General features: G+C 34.9%; 3 protein-coding genes across 5 annotated transcripts in view; 1 reads left to right on the forward strand and 2 right to left on the reverse strand.

Moving 5' to 3' along the window:
• Positions 1 to 15,874, forward strand: part of LOC130994802 (glutamate receptor 3.2) — a 31,894-nt gene extending 16,020 nt beyond the window's left edge. The window contains exons 1-7 of one of the 3 annotated variants that reach the window (XM_057919867.1): positions 10,577 to 10,846; positions 11,385 to 11,662; positions 11,808 to 13,150; positions 13,235 to 13,512; positions 13,716 to 13,747; positions 13,831 to 14,225; positions 15,090 to 15,874. In XM_057919867.1, the coding sequence (XP_057775850.1) occupies positions 11,416 to 11,662; positions 11,808 to 13,150; positions 13,235 to 13,512; positions 13,716 to 13,747; positions 13,831 to 14,225; positions 15,090 to 15,578 (2,784 nt within the window). In that variant the 5' untranslated portion in view covers positions 10,577 to 10,846; positions 11,385 to 11,415 and the 3' untranslated portion in view covers positions 15,579 to 15,874. Of the gene's footprint in view, positions 1 to 10,576; positions 10,847 to 11,011; positions 11,260 to 11,384; positions 11,663 to 11,807; positions 13,151 to 13,234; positions 13,513 to 13,715; positions 13,748 to 13,830; positions 14,226 to 15,089 lie in introns of those variants that run through there. The other 2 variants (XM_057919868.1, XM_057919866.1) reach the window with 2 other exon arrangements.
• Positions 1 to 26,611, reverse strand: part of LOC130994894 (uncharacterized) — a 1,167,164-nt gene that overhangs the window by 832,391 nt on the left and 308,162 nt on the right. The window lies entirely within an intron of this gene.
• Positions 18,323 to 24,847, reverse strand: LOC130994826 (nuclear pore complex protein NUP85). Its single transcript, XM_057919902.1, has 18 exons — positions 24,402 to 24,847; positions 23,381 to 23,483; positions 23,181 to 23,291; positions 23,003 to 23,086; positions 22,513 to 22,584; positions 22,365 to 22,421; positions 22,100 to 22,219; positions 21,828 to 22,028; positions 21,579 to 21,689; positions 21,457 to 21,494; positions 21,045 to 21,201; positions 20,312 to 20,413; positions 20,148 to 20,204; positions 19,854 to 20,000; positions 19,348 to 19,418; positions 19,169 to 19,256; positions 18,897 to 18,953; positions 18,323 to 18,728 (listed from the first exon to the last, which is right to left on the reverse strand). The coding sequence occupies exons 1-18, from the start codon at positions 24,749 to 24,751 to the stop codon at positions 18,534 to 18,536; spliced, it is 2,121 nt and encodes a 706-aa protein (XP_057775885.1). The 5' UTR covers positions 24,752 to 24,847; the 3' UTR covers positions 18,323 to 18,533.

Raw genomic sequence — 26,611 nt, forward strand, 5'->3', positions numbered from 1 at the left:
CCTATAGGCTATTTTTCTCTCTTCTATCTACAAACCTCAATCAGAGGGATCTCAGTCAGAGATAGAGACGAAACTTTACACGCAAACAAGACACATGTTTAACCGAAATAAGTGTTGACCAACAGGGTTGACGACTGATACTGAAAGCTCTTCAGTAAAGAGTTATCAGTTAAGTCACTGGAACTTAACTGATCCACGTAAGGGCTTCAGTCGTGTTTGCAGAGATGAAGATGATATCTCTCTTCCTTACTATCAGAGGATAGTGAGTCAGATTGATATCATACGCAGCGGAAAATTAAACTTAGTTTCGAATAGCCTCGGTGGAGCAGATAGTTGGATTAAGGTTTCTCTTTTCAGTTAGTCAGCATTCAGTTTTATCAATTGAAATAACTCAGATATGAAAGTAAAACTGAAAGCTGTAAATAACACAGAGACTTTTACGTGGTTCGGAAAAACTCTTTCCTACATCCACGGCTGGTTGATCAGACCAACAATCCACTCCGCAAGTGCTTCCCGGGTGCACTGCAAACCGTGAACTGAAGATAGCTCTCTCTTCAGCACCTACACACCTCGCGTAGGGTTTCCCTACCTACACACCTCGCGCAGGATTTCAGCACCTACATAGCTCGCGCAGGATTTCCTTGCTAAGCACACCCCGTGCTCAGACTTCCCTATCAGAGTTCAGAACACCTTCTGAAACTCCGAGTCACTCAAACACTCTTATGGGGGAGAGGTTTAAACGAGTGCCAACTATACTTACAAAGAACAAGTTCTTTGAAGCAAGTTTGACCTTTGGCTTCTGGGTACACAGAATATATGCCTAGGGTCTAAGAGAATGTATGTAATCAGCAGTGACTGATTTTGGCTTTGGAATTCTCTTCTTCGATTCAAGCTTTGGCGGTTTAAGCTTTAGGCTGAGTAGCTATTTCGGCAGAGCTTCAGCTTATGTCGTTGAATCGGTGAAGATTGAAGTGATCCTCGAGCGCTATTTGTAGGAGAACTCTTGAATAGATCCGTTGGCGTAAATCGTCCTCAAGATTTCTTCCGTTGGAGAGCAATTCGAATTTGGGCTGAGGCTTCAATCTTCGAGGTTCCTTGTCTGTGTGGAAACGGCTCTCTTTGATGGACAGGAGATGTGACATCTCTGAAAAGTAACCACCAGATAGGAATGACCTCTGCAGAGATAAGATATTGAGATATCTCTGCATTTAATGCGGCTGTACTTGAGCGTACCTGGCTTCCTCTGAACGTTGGAAGATCAATCCTAGGAGGAATGTTCAACTGATACTTGACTTTAGTATCAGTCCATGGCGCGCATTAAATAATCAGTCTTCAACTGATACTTCAGTTGGTAACTGCCGTCTTCAGTCTTCAGTCTTCAGTCTTCGTTCTTCAGTCTTCAGTCTTCAGTCTTCGACACCGCAACTAAACTAGAAACGAACTCTAACACTTGAGTTCAAAAACGATTCTAGTCTATTACATTTAAGTCCTATGAATTTTGGTATCATCAAAACAAGGGTTAGGATATTCCACAAGGTTCCCAACATTTCCAATTCTCAAGCAAATCTTAAATAGGTAATTTAAGATTTGCAATGATTACAACTCGGTATATTCAATAGAATGATGAAATTATAGTAGTAAATGATTCCCACCTAAATTTCCACTGAATTATTTCGTGGATATAATTAAAAATTTGAATTTTGCTTCATTGAGTATACTCGAAACACTAAATATATTCTGAATCAAAATTTAATTGCTCATTCTACCCAAACCCAACCAGAACGCCTAAGGAAACGAAGGGTTTTCATGCATCCATTGTAAGCCGATTGTTATTCTCGAAGGCCGATAACAAGTCGACGGCAATGGCATGAACGAAGGATACTACACCGGGTGAGATGGCCGAGTGGGTTTATATAATTTTTATTTTTTCTGAAAAGTTTGTGGGTTCCATAAACTTAATTCCATTTTGGTTCTTTGCTATGCCCTATATCATTTTCTAAAATTTAATTTTCGTGACGATTGTGCGGCTTCGAAATAGTTGGTGGTCCCTATTTGTGTTTTTTAAGGTAAATAGATCCGATAGCACATTATTTTATTTTATTTTTATTTTTAATTTTGGGATGACTAGATCTACATCACGAATCTTATTATTTGTCGATTTATAGTTTTTTGGGTAATTTCTTTAGGTATTTGTATGGCACATATTATGATTAATTTTGTAATTGAATTATTGTTTAGATTTTAAATTTTCCGAACTCTCTATGAATGTCGATCGGATTTTGACTTGCCCTTTGAAAATGTTATGAATGAATTTTTTGATGTTACTTGTATTTTTTGAAAATGCTATGAATGAATTTTTTGATGTCGATCGGTATTTGTATGGCACATAACTAATTTTGATTGTGTATTTTGGGGTGTCATCTATGCCTTATGTGTAATATCATTCGTTGGTTTGTAGGAGAATATGAGGGGGCAGTCTACACACGGCGAAAAGGTGCAAAAGTCATGGAACGTGGGGAGCCAAGCTAGTCAAGGGCTGGTGGTATGTTATTTGATTTCTTATTACTTTTTGTGTATGCATCTTGTTTGATGCATGACTGATTTTTTTTTTTTGTTTATTATTCAGGCAGTATTGTGGAAAATGTTATAAGCAATAACACTGGAAAAAGCTTGCACATTGGTCAGTCTATGAATGTCGTACAAGAAGGTAAAATATCAGTTGTAGTAACTTGGCGGGTGGTGCATTATTTAAACACCAATTTGTTATTTGATGTTCCAGTTCGATCAAAATATCGGAATGATCCCATATTTGCTTCGTTTGTAAGGGCAATAGTTGAAGGTATTAATTTAAATAAACTTGTTATTGCTATGACTTTCTTGTTATGGTTGCATAGGAAAATGAATTTTATTTGTTGCATATGTATAAACTTTTTTTTTTAATGAATAATATTGGTGAATTCATGAATTATATGAGGATAGTGAATGCATGTTTTGTTGGGTGTATTCCGTGGATAAAAACTAAGCTTGTGTAATCTATTCTTATTCTATTATTTTTATGAATGAATAGGTCTGAAATTTTTTGTGTGACCAATGAATATGTTGAATAATAAAGTGTTTATATTAAAAATATAAACTAAGGATTGTATTGTTGATATATTAAGAATAATTGTGTACTTATTTTATGACTAAATAGATGTATGGTGTGAATTTTTCGTGATGATATATTTAAAGTAAATGTGTTGTCTAACATGAATGTTTTATATCATCTGTATGAATTTTAAATAGCATACACGAATAAAACAGTTTGCTTTATGAATGAAGAGATATGTTGGTATGAATATTAGGGTTGTACTATTTATATATTATGAGATATGCAAAGTCATGAAATCATGTTTAGTGAAAACTATTTAAACTTTTATAATTTATGTACTCAGTATGTATGACTTGCATGAATATGTAGGTGCGGTTGTATGAATTTTTTTTTCTTCCAAATGATTGGTCAATGACTTTATTTAAAAGCATACATATTTTTTCATTATTATTTGTGAGATAAATTAGGTTATATAAATTTTATTTATGCTAATTCTGTCTTTTTTGGATTATTAATTTGATTGTATCGTACACATGAGATGCTAGGAAGAGGAAGCACAATGCCACCGCTCCAAATAATGTGGGCGTGGTGGTTAGAGAAAATGTTCGGAATGAGACAGAGGTTGTTCGCAACTCTCCGGTGGCTGTGACGAAGAAAACACGTCACGAGAAGAAAAAGGAAGCATTGGTTAACTACACCATGTGCTCTCGTGAAAGGAATTTCAGAGATGAACGACGCAACACCATTCAGTTGGGAAGCTTGGATTTGAGCATCTTCTAGATCTGACCATCCAAGATCTCCCAGGTCGACTTAGTTACTGGGTTTTGGATGCGTTCAATATCAGGCACTGCGATGTTGTTTTACCTAATGTTATGTTTTTATTAAATAATGGTGTATTTAGTTTGTGGTATATATGATTTAAAGTGTTGAGTGTTTTTCTAAACTATGCATAAGAATTATATCATGTTTGATGTTTGATGTAGGTGTATCTACATCGGCTTTGTAAAATAAATTTATTTTTGAAATAGATCATTTTGAATATACATTCATGCATTTCACGTGTATAAAAAATTCATAAAAAATCAAAAAAATATGTTGTCTACCAAATAAACCAAAAAAACTAAGGAAAAAACATTCATATAGGTGTAAGTAAAATATTCACGCATAACTGAATACAGAAAATGCATAAGAAATAAACTGAGATCACATAACAAACTATTCATATAGGTGGATGTAAAACATTAATATACCTATATTTAAAACCTTAGTATAGAAACTATATAAAGTTCTTGAATTGCAATAATATGGGAAAGACATACAATAAACATTTGCAATAATATGAACGAGATCATAAAGAGCTTAATGTAATTGGAAATATATTCAAGTACGTACTCAATAAATAATTAAACACAATTATGCAAAACAAAATAATCATAAAATTTGTTACATTTATATTTAAAAAATTCTTACAAGAGTGAACGCAGAAAATGCATACAAAATAAACTAAGATCATAAGAAAATATTCATACGCTATACGTAAAATATTCATGGAAAACTATACAGAGTACGAATAAATTCATGAGCTGCTATCATGAAATTAAAAGCAGGCTTAGAAAACTCAATCTCTGTATGAATAAATTCATAATGTACAATTTATATTAGGCTATGAATTTTTCATATTATTAATTAATCAAAACCCAATCTCTGTACGAATAAATTCATGAACTGATATCATGAGCTTAAAAGCAGAAAATATTCATATCGTATAAGTAAAATATTCATATAAAACAATGAAAAAATTCATGAATTGAGTAAGTATGCAAAGGATCATGAAGATCTAAGTGTAGCTGCAAATGTATTCAAGTTCATACTCCAACTAAAACAAATGTGTTCCTTGTAGATGGCTTCCGACGTCTCTTTTTTTTCTTCGACTGTGCGTCAGACTTCTCATCATGTGTGCTGGGATTAATCCCTTCTCTAGCACACATGAGGTGGCGATATATAATTTGACCATATTTCCCCTTCTTAGAGGACCCTCTACGAACATCGAATCTAGATGAATATCCGTATTTCTTATAAAACTGAAATGCATCTTCTTCAGACTTGAAGACTTGACCAACAAACGGCTTCACAAATTCATCGCAAACTGGTATATATAAGTGGTTACCATTTTGAACGCCTTCATTGTTCAAAAAATAACAACATTAGCAAACAAAACAGATAAAAAATTATAATAAATAAGTGTAAATACATGAACCTAATTTGTTATACGAATCATCCCTGCAACAAAATATTAGTAATGACTCAAACTACAATTTATATTAGAGTATGGATTTTTCATATTGTTAATGAATCAAAACCCAATCTTTGTACGAATAAATTGATGAACTGATATCATGAACTTAAAAGCATGCAATATTAATAAGAAATTAAACAAGAAAATACTCTACCGAATCGTATTAGTAATTACTACTTGTGAATGAAATAATCATTTATTTTAGGTTTCGATTCTTCAGAGAAGCATAATAGTATATATAACTATACAATTGCAGTTCTTCATTATCAGTATAGCATATATGAAATAATCAAAATAAAAAAAACATCTATGAATATTTCGCTTATACCTGGATTGTCGATAAGAACTGATATCGTGAAGTGTGTGAAAACCCTCGATTTTCTATTTTTGTTGGTAGACATCTCGGTTTTAGAATCTGATAGCATATGTGCGAAAATTATGGATTAATGAATATATGGAGAAAATATGGATGAATTATGATATGGAAACGTGGTCCCCTATATTGTGGAAAGATATTAATTAAGGAAATTGTAATTACATCTTTAACCTTCTAATAAATCTCGATTTATGCCATTCAGATTTTTCAAATCAAAATCTAACCGTCCATATAAATTTGATCAAGCGTTGAGATTGAGTCCTATTTTATAGGATAAGATAGAGTCTTATTTTAGCGCAACCCTATATATATATATATATATATATATATATATATATATATATATAGATGAATTGCTAAAGTTTAATATGTGTTTCAATGGGGGATAAAGGATTTAAGATAGCTAAGAATAATGAATGGAGAAAATGCCACCTAAGATTGAGAATGAATATGGTGTCTTCAATATGTATTCTTTTATATAATTAATAGATAGACAGCATAGTAAATAATATGAATAACAAAATATAAAAAATCAAATAACAAATTTTATATTTTGATATTGTACAATTGATGAAATTCATATCGAAATTATAAATCTATACCTTTAATCATTTGAAAACAAAAAAATATATAGTATATTTTACTATACTTTTTTATTTTGGATCAATTTATAGTACTACCGTTACTCAAACTTATTTGATTTTAAATAAAACTTTCTATTCATTTTTTTTTTTCAATTCTTTTATATTTTGTCTAGAATTTATAAAAACTACAATTTCTAATACAAAGTATCTCAAACAAATATATTCTCTTGTTATATCGAAGTTGAATCTTATTATTATTTTGTTTAAATAATCTAAATGATTAAGCCTACTAAAAGTTTGACGTGGGACCTAAAGTTTTTGATGAATAAAAATATATATATATATATATATATATATAAACTTCATTGTTACGTAATTTCACCATTACTATTTTTTATAATTATTATTATTATTATATATATTTTAAATGTGTCATTTTTAGTTATTAAATTTATATTTGCAGCAATTTAATTTATTTTCTCATATTTTATGTTATGGATGTATTTTAATGAAAATCATAGTTATGTGATAAACATACAATTTTAACTTACTTGGTGGATAAATATATTTATATTTTGTAATAATTCAATTTTTTCCATGATAAAGTTTAATACTCCCTCCGTCCCGGCCAAGACGCTACATTTGCTCTTCGGCACGGGATTTAAGGAGTTGTAGATTAATGTTTTAAGTGTGTAGTAATAAAGTGATAAAGTAGGAGATAGAAAGTAATATAAAGTAAGAAAGAGAAGGTAATAAAGTGATAAAGTAAATTAATCACAAAAATGTTTATAAAACAATAATTGGATATGAATTAATTTACAAAATTAAATACTCCCTACGTCCCGCGAGTCTTGACACGTTTGGGTTCTGCACGGAAATTAAGGAGTTGTAGATTAGTGTTTTAAGTATGTAATTAACAAAGTAGAAAATTGATAAAGTATGAGAGAGAAGGTAATAAAAGTGATAAAGTATGAGAGAGAAATGTAATAATTATTGTCCAAAAAGGAAACATGTCAAGATTCGTGGGACGGAGGAAGTAAGAAAAAAAGGATTGTGACGAAAAATGTTTAATAAAGAAAAGGCTCCATTTAATTCTAACAGCTAAGAACTTATTTTATGTACGATGTTGTACTGGCAAATATCATATTAGAAACTTACAGGAAAAGGCGGAAACAATCACCTTACAAAAACAGTTGTCAAAAAAACACACACACACTATTAAAAAGATAATGAAATAAACGTGCTTTTAAAAAAAGAAGAAAAATATACCCTAAAGAAAAGGTCAAGAAAAAACAAAAGAAAAAAAAAGGGCCCGACATCAAATGTAGTGTTGGATTAAAAAAATGGATGGTTGATGATGCAGCATTCCCTTTTCAAGGAAGTCTCCATCTTCTGAGAATCATGACAAACAAGAAATTTGGGAGTTGGGCATCAAAACAAGCCATGAGTGCCGGCACTCATGGGCAATAGTTGAAGTCTCAGTTGAGGAGCACTTGCTACAGCGACCTTAATTTTCCAAAAATCACAATACGAATATGTTCAGAATATATTTTAAATTTTATTATTTTTTATAATTAATTATACTCTTTCCGTCCCTAAAAATTATGGATCACGAGAGATAGTGCAAATTTTTATAAAAAAATGTGATAATTGTGTTTATGTAAAGATTGAGTGTCACATTTTTTTTATAAATAGTGAGAAAAAAAATTTGTGAAATTATTTCCAAATAAAGAAAAATCATAATTTTCAAAGAGGTCTGACGGGTGACGAAGAATTAGGGTTCGATTCCGGAGAGGGAGCCTGAAAAACGGCTACCACATCCAAGGAAGGCAGCAGGCGCGCAAATTACCCAATCCTGATACGGGGAGGTAGTGACAATAAATAACAATACCAGGCTCTTAGAGTCTAGTAATTGGAATGAGTACAATCTAAATCCCTTAACGAGGATCCATTGGAGGGCAAGTCTAGTGCCAGCAGTCGCGGTAATTTCAGCTCCAATAGCGTATATTTAAGTTGTTGCAGTTAAAAAACTTGTAGTTGGACTTTGGGTTGGGTCGACCGGTCTGCCTTTGGTGTGCACCAATCGTCTCGTCCCTTCTGTCGGCGATGCACTCCTGGTCTTAACTGGCCGGGTCGTGCCTCCGGCGCTGTTACTTTGAAGAAATTAGAGTAATTTTTAAGAACGAAGGGAGTATATCATTATAAATAATACTCCTTCCGTCACATTTTTCATTTTCGTTTTGATAAGAGTGTATCACTTTCATTTTGGGACATAATCTCCGATTTCTCCTTTTAATTACAATCACTCATTTTTACATGACTCCACAATTAATTTAATCACAATCACTCATTTCCATTTTACACATTATCTATCAATTTTTTCATAATATTCGCGTATCTTGTGATACACTCTTACAAGAGTAATCCTAAATAGCCACATTGTGGCCACCCACAATTTATCTAAATAGAAAATAATTTAATTTATTTAATTTATTTTTTAAAATAAAAATAAGGTTTAGTTATTTTATCATATTCTCTACATTGTAGTTATTTTTTTGCAATTTTTTGGTATTTTTTTTATTTTTATTAAATAAAAATTAAAAAAATGCAAAAAATAAATAAAAAATAAGTATAATGTAGAGAATAATAAAATAAGGGTTAATTGCGTGTAATATCACGAACTTTGTCTAAAATCCATTTTCCCCACGAACTTTAAAAAATCCACAGATTATCAAATACTTTCAAAACTGTTCAAACTCCCCATACCAACTTTTATGATAATTACAAGCCTACCCTATATTCATATAAAATTATAAAAAGACCCCCACATCTATTCAATATTTTTACAAAATAATAAAAGAACCCCAACATGATATTACTCAGATTAAATTATTCTTATGAGTTTTATATATTTATTTATTTTCAATTTTTCAGTTTATTTATATTTTGAAAAATTTATTTCTAGTTTATTTAATTTTCAGATTATTTATTTATTTTCTGAATTTTAAGTTTATTTATTTATTTATTTTTGAATTTTCATTTTATTTATTTTTTGAAAAAATTATTTCTATTTTATTTATTTCCAGTTTATTTATTTATTTTCTGAATTTTCAGTCTATTTATTTATTTATTTATTTATTTATTTATTTATTTTCGAGTTTTCAGTTTATTTATTTTCTGAAAAAATGATTTCCAATTTATTAAGTTTTCAGTTTATTTATTTATTTTCTGAATTTTCAGTTTATTTATTTTCGAATTTTCCAGTTTATTTATTTTCTGAATATTCAGTTTATTTATTAATTTATTTTCGAATTTTCCAGTTTATTTATTTATTTATTTTCAAATTTTCAGTTTATTTATTTTCTAAAAAAATTCCAGTTTATTTATTTATAGATAATGATGTGAAAATTCATAAAATAAATAAATAAACTGAAAAAAAAATTAAAAAATAAATAAACTGAAAATTTGAAAATAAATAAATAAATAAACTGAAAATTCAGAAAATAAATAAACTGGAAAATTCGAAAATAAATAAATAAATAAACTGAAAATTCAAAAAAATAAATAAACAAACTGAAAACTAAATAAATTGGAAATCATTTTTTCCGAAAATAAATAAACTGAAAACTCGAAAATAAATAAATAAATAAATAGACTGAAAATTCAGAAAATAAATAAATAAACTGGAAATAAATAAAATAGAAATAATTTTTTCAAAAAATAAATAAAATGAAAATTCAAAAATAAATAAATAAATAAACTTAAAATTCAGAAAATAAATAAATAATCTGAAAATTAAATAAACTAGAAATAAATTTTTCAAAATATAAATAAACTGAAAAATTGAAAATAAATAAATATATAAAACTCATAAGAATAATTTAATCTGAGTAATATCATGTTGGGGTTCTTTTATTATTTTGTAAAAATATTGAATAGATGTGGGGGTCTTTTTATAATTTTATATGAATATAGGGTAGGCTTGTAATTATCATAAAAGTTGGTATGGGGAGTTTGAACAGTTTTGAAAGTATTTGATAATCTGTGGATTTTTTAAAGTTCGTGGGGAAAATGGATTTTAGACAAAGTTCGTGATATTACACGCAATTAACCCATAAAATAACTAAATCTTATTTTTATTTAAAAAAATAAATTAAATAAATCAAGATTTTTCTTATTATACTAGTTTATGGGTGGCTACAGTGTGGCTGCATAAATTTATTGATCAATTTAAACCCACCGCCACTGCCACTCTCCAGATTTCTATAGCCACCGCCATTCTGCATGCAGTAACCCAATTCAAGACTCCCAATTAATTAACCCAAGATTGAATACCCACTGCCGTCCCAATCCACAAAATTACACAATCCATAAATTGAGAGAGATGTGAGGCGGCGGCCGTCCGGAACGGCGGCGGTCGCGACGGCGCTCGGATGCGCGCCGCTTGCCAAGGGCTTCACGAGAATGTCAGAAATTGAGAGAGAATGGGTCTGATTCACGTAAGTAGCGATTCTGTTTTCTTTCATTTTCCTTTTTTATAAATTTGGGTCAAACGTATTTTGTGGTATTAAATACGTATTTTGAACGTATTAAATACGTACGTATTGGTATTAATACGGGTGCGTTACCCATAAAAACGAATTGGTGCTACCTAGTATTAGAAACTTTTCAGCCTTTACAGCAAGTGGGAATTCCTTCTTTCGTGTGAAAATACCTGCTTTCTTAGCTCAGCGCCATTGCTTATGTTTATGCTTTTCTTGGTGTGGAGCCTTGTCTCATTTTAATAAACCAAAATTCTGAGAACATTCTCTTTCCTCTCTTCTTTTTTGTATAAAAAAGTGTTTTTGTGGACTGTTTCCATCTTCTGAAGAATCTTCTTTTAGCTACGCTGTGGCCCATGTCTTGTAAAGAGGTATAAACTTGATCAAGAATTCCTGCTGTGTGTTTGGTTCAATAGGCCTAACCTTTCCTTTTCTTTTTCTACTTGAATTTTGGCACTAATTTTGTGTTGGTTTGTTTGTCATGACTGCATTTTAGGCTTGAGGGGTTTGGTTATATACCAACCAAGATGAATTTGTGGGTGGTGCTTTTATCTCTGCTTTGTATTGGGGGGTTAGCAGAGGAGGATTCAAATACAGATGATATAAATATAGGTGCCATTTTCTCGTTCAATACTATAAATGGGGGAGTATCAAAGATTGGGATGGAGGCTGCTGTTGAAGATGTCAATTCAGACCCCACCATTCTTGGGGGAAGAAAGCTAGTTCTTTCAACTCATGATTCAAATTTCAGTGGCTTCCTTGGCATAATCGGAGGTACATATATGTGTGTTTGTGTGAGTATGTTTATCTGAGTCTTTCTAGTTGCTGCTTATGAGTTCATTAATGTTTCTGTATATGATTGTGTTGTGATGAGAAAATTTTGTAAGGATATAAGATTTTATCAATCATCTACATACAGGATTGGAGTATATGGAGACTAATAAGGTTGCGATTATTGGACCACAAACCTCTGGAATGGCACACATTCTATCACATCTTGCAAATGAACTCCATGTGCCAATGTTGTCGTTTACAGCGTTGGACCCCAGCCTTTCGTCGCTTCAATACCCCTACTTCATACAAACAGCACCAAATGATCTTTTCCAAATGACAGCCATAGCCGATATGATTAGTTACTTTGGTTACAGAGAGGTGGTAACGATTTATACAGATGATGAGCAGAGCCGTGGGAGTATTATAGCTCTAGGGGATAGGCTTGCCGAGAGGCGTTGCAAAATTTCTTACAAAGCAGTGCTTCCCCCAGAGGCCTTGGCAACTCGCAGGGAGATCAGGGACGCGTTAGTTGAGGTTTCAGTGATGGAGTCCCGAGTTATTGTTGTACATTCCTATTCTGTAATCGGGCTTCAGGTTTTTGAGTTGGCCTATAAACTTGGCATGATGGAGAAGGGATATGTTTGGATTGCTACTGCTTGGTTGTCTACTGTGTTAGATTCAAGGCCTGTTTCTGGAGAAGCCGCCAAATCCATTCAAGGAGCGCTCGCACTCCGGCCCCACACTGCAGATTCTAAGAGGAAAAGCGAATTTGTGTCCCGGTGGAAAAGATTAAGCAATGGTTCTATTGGATTCAATCCCTATGGCCTATATGCTTATGATACTGTTTGGATGGTTGCTAATGCAGTAAAAATGTTTCTGGATCGTGGTGGCACCATCTCTTTCTCAAATAACTCAAACTTGAGTAATTTGGGAGGAGGGACCCTAAATCTTGGCGCCTTGAGCACGTTTGATGGGGGGAGTCAACTGCTTCGTAACATATTACAGACCAATATGACAGGTTTAACTGGTCCAATCGCCTTTGATTTAGATAATAAATCCTTAATTCAACCTGCGTTTGATATCCTTAATGTTGTTGGGAGGAGTTACAAGCAAATAGGGTACTGGTCTAATTACTCTGGCCTTTCGGTTGTGCCTCCGGAGGTTCTTTACACCAAAGAACGTAATCGTTCAAGTTCTAGCCAACAATTGGACGTTGCGATGTGGCCAGGACAAACAGCAGACAAGCCACGGGGGTGGGTTTTTCCACATAATGGGAGGCAGTTACGAATTGGAATTCCAAATAGGGTCAGTTACAAAGCTTTTGTCTCAAAGGATGAAAAAACCAATGAGATCCGTGGATACTGCATAGATGTATTCCTTGCTGCCGTAGACTTGCTTCCATATGCGGTACCTCATAAGTTTGTCTTGTATGGAGATGGACACAAGAATCCTAATTATGCAGAGCTCGTAAAGCTGATCACGTCCAATGTAAGTGTAGTACGTAGCTGATGTTATCGGTTGTGAATTCTCTAAAGGAACTTAGAATTTTTCTGTGCAACTGGTTCTGTGCAGGTCTTTGATGCAGTTGTTGGTGATATAGCAATCGTTACCAACCGTACCAAGATTGTGGACTTCACTCAGCCTTATATAGAGTCGGGGTTAGTTGTTGTGGCGCCAGTCAGGAAGATGAACTCCAGCCCTTGGGCTTTCATGCGCCCTTTCACTGCCTTGATGTGGGGTGTCACAGCTGCATTTTTCCTCATTGTTGCAGTGGTGATTTGGATTCTCGAACACAGAATAAACGACGAATTCCGTGGTCCGCCAAAGAGACAGTTCATAACAATTTTATGGTAAGAGTAAGAATATAAGCCAATTAATATAACATCCTCTCTAGGAGAGAAATCTATCACACATGAGTCCTCGATGAGTGTGTTCGTAAGCAATGCTTATTTATTGTTTCGGTATTTATATTGCAGTTCTATTTCTACTTGTATGACTGTATACAAGTTTTGGTAGTTTAAACACTCAAGTATTCTTCTATCTTCCCTTGCAGGTTTGGCTTTTCAACTATGTTTTTTGCACACAGTAAGTGTCAGCAGTGTTTAGGTTAATAACTTGGCAGTGCATAGTTTATTTTTAATGACATTCGAGATTGTTTATATTTTCAGGAGAAAATACCATGAGTACTCTTGGTCGTATGGTTTTACTTCTCTGGCTCTTTGTGGTCTTGATAATTACATCAAGCTACACTGCAAGCTTGACTTCGATTCTCACTGTTCAACAGTTAGCCCCAGTCATTAGGGGGATTGATTCCTTGATCACAAGCAATGACAATATTGGATTTCAAGTAGGGTCCTTTGCCGAAAGTTATCTTAGTGACGAGCTCAACATTGCCAAATCTAGACTCGTGTCTCTTGGCTCGCCAGAAGAATATGCAGATGCGCTTACCACAGGAAGAGTTGCTGCGGTCGTGGATGAGCGTCCATACGTAGACATGTTTCTCTCACACTACTGCATGTTCCAAGTCGTTGGACAAGAGTTCACGAAAAGCGGCTGGGGATTTGTGAGTATTTATAACCTTACTTGGGAGTATGCATTCCTTCAGCTGTCATCATATAAGAATGCACTCAGATCAATCTTTGTGCTTCCTTCATCTTTGAAATTCATTATTTGTTTTATTACAGGAACCGTGCATAATTGATTATGATCAATTAGCAAAGAAAAATTACTTACTGCTCTTGAACTTTTTGCGATATTCATTTGATATCTAGGCGAAACAAGAGAACCGAAATGGTTCATGGCTGTTTTCTTTGACATAAGTTTAGGAACTAGTACTTATTCCTTGTTGCTAACTAAAAATACTGCATGAAGTTCCAAGAGAAATGATCTTCCGATCCTTTTACACCTAAATTATAGGGTGAATCATAGTTTATCTGCTGCCTTAGAGAATTCGGGGAGGAAATAACGAGTCACCTAGCCATTTGCATTATTCAATATAGAATTGCATATTAAACCCTAACCCTAAGAATCTGGCGAGGTGACTCATCATTATATCGACGGATTCTGTAAGGCGGAACATAAATCAAACTTTTTCCAAAGTTGAGGGTTTTTGAAGTGAACGTAAGTTGAGAACATTTTTAGGAAAACGTTGAAAGTTGGGGACACAAACTATGTTTAATCCTATAATTTTAAATAATACATGTACAAGAGTGATCTTTCTACGAACTGGCATCTCTAGAACTTGAATTGTCATTTAGCTCTCGATACTTGAACTTCTAACTGACTTGTGATACCTCTGCAAATATAGATGTATGACTAACTATTTTCTATTCAAGTTTGCGCGACTTACATGCTGAAAATATTCTTGATCTTGTTGTTTTCCTGTTTGATTGGATATACATAAGGTTTATGCACGCTTCCTTTTTAGGCATTTCCAAGAGACTCTCCACTGGCCATGGACATGTCCACTGCAATCTTAACGCTGTCGGAGAGTGGGAAACTTCAAAAGATACACGACAAGTGGCTGAATACACGAACCTGCAGTCAGAAAATCCCAGCGAGCACTGATCAACTTCAGCTCAAGAGCTTCTGGGGTCTCTTCCTAATATGCGGGATCACGTGCGTAGCTGCGCTCCTCGTCTATTTCTGCTTGATTTGCAGCAAGTTTCAGCGGCATTTCCCTCAATTACCGGAACCCTCTGTGCAGCAGGCCAGCACACCATCCGTACGGATAAGAAGATTCTTGTCTTTTGTCGATGAGAAGGAAGAAGAGTTCAAGAGCAGATCGAAGAGAAAGCACATGGAAATGCTGTCCCGGACTAGCGCAGAAGACCAGCAATGGCCGCCCAACGAAGTTCGGAGGGATGAATCGGGTAGTTGCCGCGAGGGACACAACGGCGATGCTTACTGTCATTGAGTTGGGATTCTGTTTCAGCAGTAAAGTAGAGTAAATAAAATGCAGCTCTAGAGGTATATATATTTATGCTGCATTTTTATGCGTCTGCATACTACTCGTTACTTCAATGCAAAATGTAAATTTCATATTACTGTTGTATGGTTTAGTAATATATACTTGTAATATTAAAATGGTTTAGTTAGGATATCAAAACAATTTAGGAGGCTTCAGCTTCTACACAGTAAAGCTGTTTTGAAACAAATCTATTATGTATAGTTCTACACTAATATGAAGAGATAAATACAGATTGTCAATAATATCTCTAGGGTGTATAATGCATTATCTATGATATTCTAATATCTTGTTTGATAAGAAGTAATATGAAACGCATGATTCTTTACAAATCAGAAGTAAAAAAATATACGATATATAGATTACATATATTTTTACTCATTAAAAATATATAAAAAAAAATATGATATATACGTCTTAAATTTAAAATCATAATAATAAAATCTTTAATTTCATGTAAAAATAATTAAAAATAAATAAATTTAAAACAAACAAAAATATAATTATTTAAAATCTCTCCCTCCTCACTCCTCTCTTATGTGTTCTTTCTCTTCTCTCTCCTCTCAATTATTTCGACTAATGCTGTGTTTGATTAACTAGTTAAACCCATTTTAGCTCCTTAGCTAGGCCTATTCATTCGTTTGATAGCCAAGTTAAATAAACTTGAGAAGCCCTTTTTTAGCCCAAGGCCCGAGCTTAAAACATTGTTCTGCTTGTGATCCACGCACGAGGGCTCCCCCCCCCCCCCCCCCCCTCGGTTAACGATGCTAGGATGCTACAGTACTTCTTGTATAACTTTTTATTTTTTTTTCGCAAATTTGCCCCCCAAATCCAATAGATAAGATTCAAATTTGTTGTCTTTTGCCGCCCATTTTTTCATTGGCATGTATGAACATCAGGCGCCGACGACCACATATGGTATATCCATAATTTACCGATTTTTATATATATATATATATAAAATTACAGGTTCTTTTCTTCCAATGACACTTTTAATTCATGCAAGTGATACTTTCGAATGAAATGATAAATGATACTCCCTTCATCTCATTATAAATGTCTCATTACTTTTGGGCACGAAGATTAAGGAATGTGTAATTAGTAGATAAAGTGAGATTATTTAAATTTTATTTTAAAAGTAAGTATAGAGAGAGAGTAGGGTGAGTGGGCTGAGTGGGCCCATTAGTTAATGAATTTAAGTCCCTTAATTATTTGCCAAAAAAGAAATGAAACATTTGTAGTGGGACATCCCATTATGGAAATTATAACATTTGCAATGGGACGGAGGGAATACTTCGCAAATGACACTTTTAATAACAAAAAAATGATATTTTTAATGTATGTAAATGATAAAATCTTATATAAAATAAATAATATATTACATATGACACTTTTAATGCACACAAATGAAATTTTCGAATAAGACAATAAATGATAATTCGTAAATAATACATTACAAATGACACATTTAATAATGCACAGACACTAGAAATGTGCGCGCTAGATTTCAAACCAGAAACCTCCGTACAATGGTTTCAAACACCAACCAACTGAGCTAACTACTCAGTTGGTAAGCTTCATTTGTTTTGTATGTATTGTCTAGCAGATGTTATAATTTGTCTTTGATCAATGTACAATTTGTCTTGTGTAATTTGAGTATCATTAGGTTGCATTTTATTTGGCTCTGCCCCTGCTTGTGCGGTCGTCCCTATTCGCTTTGGCTTCGGGCCTCTTACGAGTTTCGGGTGCACTCGGACTCGGGGGTGCCGATGCCATCTCGCTTTTTCTCGTTTGTCTCTTTACAGGCTACTAGTGCGCTAGGCCCTGGAGATGCGCGGTTGTTCGTTTGCCTTTGCATGGGTTTCGTCTTTGGTTCCATCTTTTTTGGTTTTCTTTGTTTCTCTGCTCTCTCCTTTTGGGGTAGGATTTTTGGTCCTCGGGTGATGGTTAGTCCGAAGCTCGGGTCCCATTTATTCTCTCCGGTATGGATTGATGCGGAGTTTTTCCTGTTTGTTCTTTTTGTTCACATGCACTCTTTTTTCCTTCTTAAAGCTTTTTTCACAGGGTTTTCTTTAAGAGGTCTGGCCCTTAGCCCGCGTTTTGTGCTTTCAAGAATTTTTCTTTTCTTTTTAATAATAGTCTCAATTTAATAAAAGGTTACATTTTATTTGAACGTATACTGTATACGATTCAAAATTCACAAGACTCATCTACTGCACATCAGATTTTCATGTACTCGAGACGAAGATGGAACTAAACTTAGTACTCCGTATATATTCATATTTGGGTAAATGATAAATCTATCTCAACTTTTCGTAATTTTATTTATTTTTTTCTCAATTTTTAAAACTTATCAATTAAGCCACAATCTTTAACAACTTTATTAGTTCCATCTCAACCTTTAAAATTAATCAATTCTATCACAATCTTTTCAACTTACATTAAATTTTGTCATTGGAGCTTTCCTAATTTCTCAAAAACGTTTGATAAAATAGGTACAAATGGAAAAATTGAGATAGAATTGATAAAAAATAAGATCATAAAAAAGTTGGAATATAGTATTTGATACATTTCAAAATTTGGGATGGATTTGTTTGACATTTTAACATGAAATTGGTCACATACGAACTAAGCCTGAAATATGATGAAATTTTAATAAGTGAAGTATGATGAAATAAGATGGTCCGAGGATAGGACGTGAAAGATGGAGATTTGATACTTTATGTAACATATATTGATACTACTTTGTAATTACAAATCAATTATAAAATACATTAAAAATCCATATGATTAACAACACACTCAGTCGATACACAAACCTACAAGAAAAGTTGGGAAAGTTCCCACACAGTCGAAGCACAGACTAATATAGCAAAACACAGCCACAAGCAGTGAGGAAGGCTCTTACTCTTCAAGGATGGCGCGGCCAAGATTGGTAGCAAGAGCCAGCCGGACAGACTTGAAGGCCTCCGGCGGCAAGGCAGCATCGACGTAGCCTGGCAGAAGTCGTGCAGACGACAACTCTTGCAGCTTATTCAACAAAAGGTTAGTGTGAGAAACGTTGAGCAACGGACGATCCTTCCAGTTCAGCAATCTCAACTGCACACGATTAAGGAGTCGAAGAATCGTGATTTAATTTGTTTCAAGAGGACACAATCAAGAGTGAGAAGCATAAAAGGAAAATTGAAGATAAATTAAATATTGGATTTCTAAATTTGATAATCAACGTTGTTTAGATTTTGAGCAAAAAATGACGAGTTTACTTACTGAGTCGTATAGCAGAGGCAGCCAAAACTGCTGAGGTGTAGAAGGGTTCCTCATGAGCTGTACGAATGGAAACAGGTTAGATCATCAGTTAGATTATACCTTAAACAAACATGCTTAGTTCGTCATTTAGCAAGAGACGGGTGCACAAGATTGTCTTAATAATGAGCAAATCAAACCCCCCATGCAGTGAATGCAACTTGTGAAGATATGCACCAGTATGTGGACACATAATTACATAGATATCATATCACAACAGTAATACATCAACGTACAGCTACGAGCGCTTCTGCAGCTTTTCTAGCATCATCAGTGGTGATTCCGTCCTGAACTTGCTGAAGGGATCGCCTGAAATCCCTATACCTGAGGAGCGTCACGAAAAGGAGCGGAAATGAGCAAAGAGTATGTAGAACTTTGCAACTATGGAAAATCGAAAGAACAAAAGATTGCCTACTTTTTCAAGAACTCGAGACCCCCAGCAGTTTTAGACTCAGATCCCAGCAATTCAATCATTCCTTCCCATTGCTGCAGGAAAGGAGGCAAATACACTAAGAAAGTGATGCAAGTGGAGACATGCAGTAAATAACGAATTACTGGATTCAGTTCATATGTTGTAAATGAAGCAAGGGCAACTGTATGCAATTCTTTTGGTAGCCAACATGTAAAAACCACACCACAACTTGACAGCAGGGAATGAAGGTTGCTCTCTATAATTATTCAAAAATCAATCACCAAAGATCATAACAAAACAAAAATATTTATACATCGATGTTTTATCTTCTTACCCTGGCAAACCAAGTCAAGTAGTCAAAGTATGAACTAATCGTTGTCAAATTTTACTGTTAGATTTCAATTATTTTCCTCTGAACATAAGCGAGTGAGCCTTCATGCTAGATTTTGTTTGTGGTAAAATACAAATTCTGCGTAACATTAAATCGTACAAATTCTGTGTAACATTACCTTGAAACTTTCATCAGAAACTGATTTTCCAACAAAATCAAACAAATGCTTGGCAATTCGGTTTAAACGAACTTCATCTTGAGCTTGCTGCAGCCAGAACACAGCTGAACCTTTATTTCCATGTTTCCAGTAATAAACTCCGGCTATCTGCTTGCATAGATGGCATATTGGTACATGTGAACTTCACAGGCATATATTGAAAATGAGAAGTAGATAAAAAGAGTTATGACAGCAGAGGGCCAGATGCTTCTGGCAAATGCCCCAGGAGACAAGTAATCATTGCTCGAAACAAACCTTCATCATATGGTGACTAACATAATCAACTCGATTGAGACGACAGATCTCTATGCTCTGCATAAAAGAGAAATTGTATATTGAAGGCCATCAATTAGAAACAATTAATGTGAACTCAGATTTTGGCGGAAACGAGAGATAACAATGTTGCCGTCCTTAATTACCTTCGATAACACTTGATGATGCTGTACAGGTTGCTTGTACAATAAGTTTTCCAACAAGCCCAGACCTTGCTTCATACATGAAGTCAAATATATAGGAGCAATCTGAATGAGCAGATAATCAGAAAATGAAAATATATTAGAAACAGGGAGTTGTGGGATAATTTTACAATTTTATATTGCTGAATAACTCAACAATTATCCTTTTTGAAAAAAAGATGCAGTTATTAAACTTTAGATGCCACAAGTGAAGATAGGTTTAATCAAAACGGCATCAAATAGAAGCTTTACTAGATTTTCACACATCTCCAAAAATATTAGCTCACACAAAAATTCTCGATTTACCAATCAGCAGTACCAGCAGTGAGAAAGCACAAAAAGATACTCAAGGATTTTAGAAGAGAGAAAATCCAAGAATGATAAAATAATACATACTGTCTATATTATAAGATGGCAAGTTTGGATACATTATAAATTATACACTTCAAGAACCCCCCAAAGTGGTAGCAACCTTGTGCGCACACCCACATGATTGATTATTCATACGTAGATCAAAACAACTTGCAAATATTAATTAATCTATTTCAGTCTACTTCTGCAAATATTAACCATTTAGCCAAATTCCAATCGTAAAACAACTAAAAACTGAGCTATATCAAATATTTGTGGCCCTCAATTTCAAAAGACTAAGAGCATAAACATTACGCCCAGAAACAACTGCCAATTCACTACTTACATTCCAAGTCAAGGCATGAGAAGATAGAATTTGAGCATAAATCAGTCGATGAAGCTCTTCTATGCAGATTCCTCCAATCTTAGACTGCTCTTCATGCAAAAGCATTTCTGCTTGATTGCTTCCAGCTATCAGCAGCTCTACAGCATGGGTTATCATCCTGTTTATAGATAAAGATAAAGCAAATACATGATTTTATAGGTTCACTAACCAATTATCAGGCAACGACATAAATTGCATCCACCCAAAATGGAAACAACTATTGCCTTGCCAATTTTGAACAGTGATCAAAGAGTAGAAACACCTATAAGTAATTGATAATGTTCATACAATTTTACAGCTGTATAACATAAAAGTAGCTGAACTACAGTTGCATGCACAGAACAAGAAAGAAGAAGAAAACAGGATCTCTTACCAGGGGCCAAATGATCTTGAGCATTCAGCAAGAACAACCTGAAACATCAAACATCACCCAAGGCTGGCTTAATGAGAGGCAAGAAATTAAGCAATCCTAGGGCCTACAGTTAAGACAGTTACCTCTGTGTTTTCTTCTAGAATCCCAATTAGGAGTCCCATCAACTTATGTCGATTGGTAATTGGTTTTAAATGCATGCATTTCTGAGCTAGGTTATACATGCTTTCTAAACCCTGCAACAGAATATTTATATTAATATGGATGTTAAATGGGGGCCAAAATTACTCTTCCACTTCATTTCCACAATCTGGATAGGCAGCTAGACCAGGTACAAAAGAAAAATTTATCTCAAAGAACTGCATCAAACTTACCACAGTGAAAGGCCTAATGTACAAAAGGTGGGAAATGTAAAGCTCTATCCAGTGATATGTCACATGGGAGAGAACACTAGCATTTCCCAACATTATCTGAATCATATTTTTAAGTCCAACTCTGGTCTGTTTATGATCACATTGAAGCCAATAAGGATGGCAATCCAGTTTAGTAATTTGAGTTCGCCACTTCTCCCATGCCTGACAAATGAAATGTATAAAGAATGGTATAATTTGATGTCAAGGTACTAATGCTCAAGTAAATATATTACTTTCATAAACTCAGGCTTGGTGTTGTAGCATTCTCCTAATTTATCTTCTGATATATGAGGACGCAGTCGTGGCATCTGTGATATAAGAATAGCAACTGCTTCAACTAGCCCACTCTCTATCTGTTTCAGAAGAATGCAAAAGATCCAGATGTCATTCATATATAAGGTTGAAATGAATAAATCAACACATCTGAACAAATCTTGCTGTTTTAAATACTTTTAGGATTCATTTCTTACAAAGAGTGGATATTGTAGTCTGACTTACCTCTCGACTTGCAAGCTGGTCCAACTGAAAAGATCCATGCAACCGCAACATTTTTACCTGTAAACATTAAGTTCAGTGTGAGAAACAGCGGACACCTGTTATATTCAGCTTTAAAATACAAGCTACTTGTTCGATTAGATATACTCACAACAATATCCAGCCAGCCAACTCCTAAGGCAGATGACATAACTTCCCAATACTCTGGATCGTTCTCAACTGCCTGCAAAGAGAAAGTAAATGAAAAGAAAGCAAAGAACAAATTAAATAATTGAGGGGGACCAAAATCTCATACTGACATTAATAAATAGGAAAACGTGGCATCTCCATGCGCATATCAACAAATCAAATTCTACTCAACATGATTCTAGAATGTTTTAACTGAAACGAGTAATAACTGACTGACATGTTTTGAACTCCAAAGCAATGTAAATTCAGATGTTAAACCTGAATTTACTTTCAAGGAAAAGGATCTAATAGCTATTCTATATTTTAAAGATGTACTAGAGATACTACTATAAAATCATCCCCATTGTTGACACGGGATGAGGGAGCAGATGCAGTTTAAGAAAAACAAAAAAGTAAGTGATGGATGGGCATGGGTCCATGACATGTCAAAGATAAAGCATCGAATTAGATACCTGTATAGTTACAAGTCCTTTCTGGAAAGACACAAGTCCCGCATGGACAGTTGGCTGAGTTGCAGATAGCAAACAATCGTAATCCTGAAGAGAAAAAAGAAGCATTACTGTTTGCCACAGATGAAAGATGAAAAGAACGCTGAAGGGTGAGAGAAGATAACAATTGAAAGTCCCGTACAGCTAACCAATCAAGAAGGCGTTCAGGGATCCAGGTCTGAGATTGCTTGTCCGCATAAAACAGTTCCATCAGCTCCCAGGCAGCTTTCAATGAGGTTGGTTCCTCAACTTTCTGATTTTATATGTAAAAGTCAGATTAAGAGTCCTAAAAATCAGATATGCTGCAAAGATGCAAACACCTAATAAGAAATTAAGAGCTGCCTTCAATAATGTCTTCGGATCTTCAATGGTTGGAGCAACATATGACTTTGAATTCCCGAGGAGAGATTTTATTTCCTTGCTGTACTCCATTACGTGTACCCACCTGCATATTAGAGACCAAGTTCATTACTTCAATGGTCCAGGAGTTAGAAAATGTCAGTGTCTACTCATAAATAAGCGGCAACTAAAGGTTCCACCATCCCTAAATTTGCCAATTTCCAAGAATAAACCAAGAAACTGCAAAATAAATAGCATCAATAATCAATATCAATAATAATACATGAAAAATGAGTACTGGAACTTATGGACAAGTGAACTGCCATCCTGATCGTCGTTGTGGATAAGAAATACAGCTAAGCTCTTGGTATAGCACCCTACAAGAAATCTATTGCTTATATAGCCCACTCATGTCATGCAAAAAAAATTAAAGAAACATATCCCACATACGAGCGTTATCCTGAGAAAAATATTTACCTCCTAGACCAAGAAGTAGTAAGAGAGCAATGCATCCTCTAAACAAATTCCTGTTTAGTTGCATGTCACCCTAAACTGATTGTCAAGTTACTCAAGTATTCTGACCAGAGACTCAAGTCCATAGTATCAAATAAAACAAACTGTAGTTATTGGTTTGTTAAGTATGATAACAATTTTGCAGCGTGACTGCCCATTTAAGATAGTTGCCTATAAAAATCTTTTTATTTACGGCTAACCACAGAGCACTTGTCCCTGATCTTGTGAACTCCAATTATTCTTGTTCTAACAAGAAGGTAAGCTCTAAACAAGATGTAGTAAATACTACTCCACTAATCAATTCACCAAGCATCTAAGCAGCCTAACATCTCAATTGACGAACTCCTTGCCGAAACAGCAGAACTCACAAATTCAATTCCAGTTTACAACAGAAACAGAAACAATAAAGCTATTCCAATAGTAAATCAAATTCTAAATCAGCATTGTTTCAAAAACAACAAAATTTGACGAAATAAGAAGCAAACAAACTAACTGCACACGAATCAAGTACCAAGTTTTGTCATACTGCAGCTTGTCAATCGGATTTTTCCGGCTCTGGAGAACCGCGAAGGGCGTGACCGAGCCGCACGCAATTCTCAGCCGCTCAGCTTCGGGGATTTCTCCGCCTTCCGCATTGGTGAGATTCACTTCCACGACTTCCCCACCGGATTCAGCTCCTCCGGATTGCAGGAGCGAGACGCGGAGCGTGTTACCACGCGCCCAGGAGATAGAGACGCGGCCGAACGGCGGGGCGGCGCAGTGCGCTCGCAGAGGATAGACTATCGGCGCTTGCGCCTCCAAGGAGTGGGGAACAATGGAGAGAGAGTTGGACTCGCCGGAATCTGATGTCACTCCCGGCATACTGCCGGAATATAGCTCAGGGTTTTGCAAGGGCTTAGGAGAGAGAGAGAGAGAGAGAGAGAGAGGCACTGGGAATTTTGAAGCGCTGACTCTATAAAATACGAAAATAGCGCTTTTTACTTTTTGAACTCCATTAATTATCAATCATTAATAATAGTAAAAATTACACCAAAATTCACAAACTTTGCCCCAAATTCATATTTGACGCGAAGTTAGGATTTTATATTTTAATACATCAATTTAATAAGTTGTTCAATTTTGACACAATTTTCATTTACGATGATCGAAAAATCTGACGTGTCGATTATGTGTCAACTACTTATCCAGCGTGACATTGAAAGATATCGTTTTTTTGTTGTGTAACAAAACGACGTTGTTTCAGCCCTCTTTTTTTTCTCTTGTCTTTCTCCATTTCAAATCACGTTGACTCTCTCTCAACCCTCACAGAGCGGAGAAGCCCCACTTATCTGACTGCCTCATCACCCGCCACTAGGGGTGAGCAGTCGGTCCGGACCGGACCGAACCGGACCGGACCGACGAAACCGAGGATCGAATTTTCAAAAAAAATTGAACCGAACCGGACCCACTGAAACCTTAGGACCGGACCGAAACCGCCATTGGTCCTCGGTCCGGTTCGGTCCAAAACCGACCGTTTTTAAAATATTAAAAATTAATAAAAATATTAATAATATTAATAAAAATATTAATAAAAACATTATAAATTAATAAAAATATTAATAAAAACATTATAAATTAATAAAAATATTAATATATTAATAAAAATATTAAAAATTAATATAAATATTAATAAAAATATTAATTATATATTTAAAATATATATATTCTGTTCGGTCCGATTTTCGTCGGTTTTGGCCTCCCCGGGACCGGGACCGAACCAAAATATTTTCGGTCCAAGAAAATAGGACCGGACCGGACCAATACATGGACCAAAACCGACCCGGACCGAAAAAACCGATCGGTTCGGTCCGGTCCGTCGATTTTGCTCACCCCTACCCGCCACAGTTGGCGGGGCTGAGCAAGAAACCGATATCGAAGATATCTCAGTTTGTTCGTCGGCCAAGCAAACGGGAGGAGGTGACTATGGAGAGGGGCTGCTGCTACTGCCTCCGGCGGAATAAGCGAGAGACTGAGGGCGACGGCGGCGCGGTAACTTGAAATTGGGGATCTCGCTCTGTGTGTTATCGTGTGCGAGTTCAGGGAGATAAAAAGGAAGGGACAGAGACGTCGGTGGTAGTCGAGGGAGGCGATGCCTCGAGGAATCGATGGTGGGCAGCAAATACTCGAAGGTAAATTCAAGATCGACTATAAGATCGGTAGTGGATCATTTGGTGGTATCTTTCTGGGTGACTGAATTTGTTCTAAGAATTTTTGATGTTTTCGTTTTCGCTGTGTGGTGAATTTTTTGCTCGGGAGAGTGTCGCAATGAAGATTGGAACAAGGAGAAAACTAGGGTTCCCATTTTGAAATTGGAACATAAATTAGAATTAGGGTTCATTCGAATCAGATTAAAGAAGAAAGAGTGTAAACCAACACCGTTTTATTTCAAAGAAAATGGCGTCGTTTTATTTTTACACTGGCGAATGGAATGGCGTGTGCCGGCGAGCCACGTAGGAGCCACGTCATTTTTCAATTTGGGGGAAATTAAAATTGTGTTAAAATTGGACAACTTATTAAATTAGTGTATTAAATTGTAAAATCATAACTTCGCGTCAAATATGAATTTTTGGCAAAGTTTGTGTATTTACGTGCAATTTTCCCTTAATAATATCAATATGCAATTAATCCAAATCCACTATTCATTTGTAATTATAGTAAAATTGACCATTTATTTGCAAGCTA

The sequence above is a fragment of the Salvia miltiorrhiza genome, chromosome 7 (assembly GCF_028751815.1).
Source record: "Salvia miltiorrhiza cultivar Shanhuang (shh) chromosome 7, IMPLAD_Smil_shh, whole genome shotgun sequence".
NCBI classification, from domain to species: Eukaryota; Viridiplantae; Streptophyta; class Magnoliopsida; order Lamiales; family Lamiaceae; genus Salvia; species Salvia miltiorrhiza.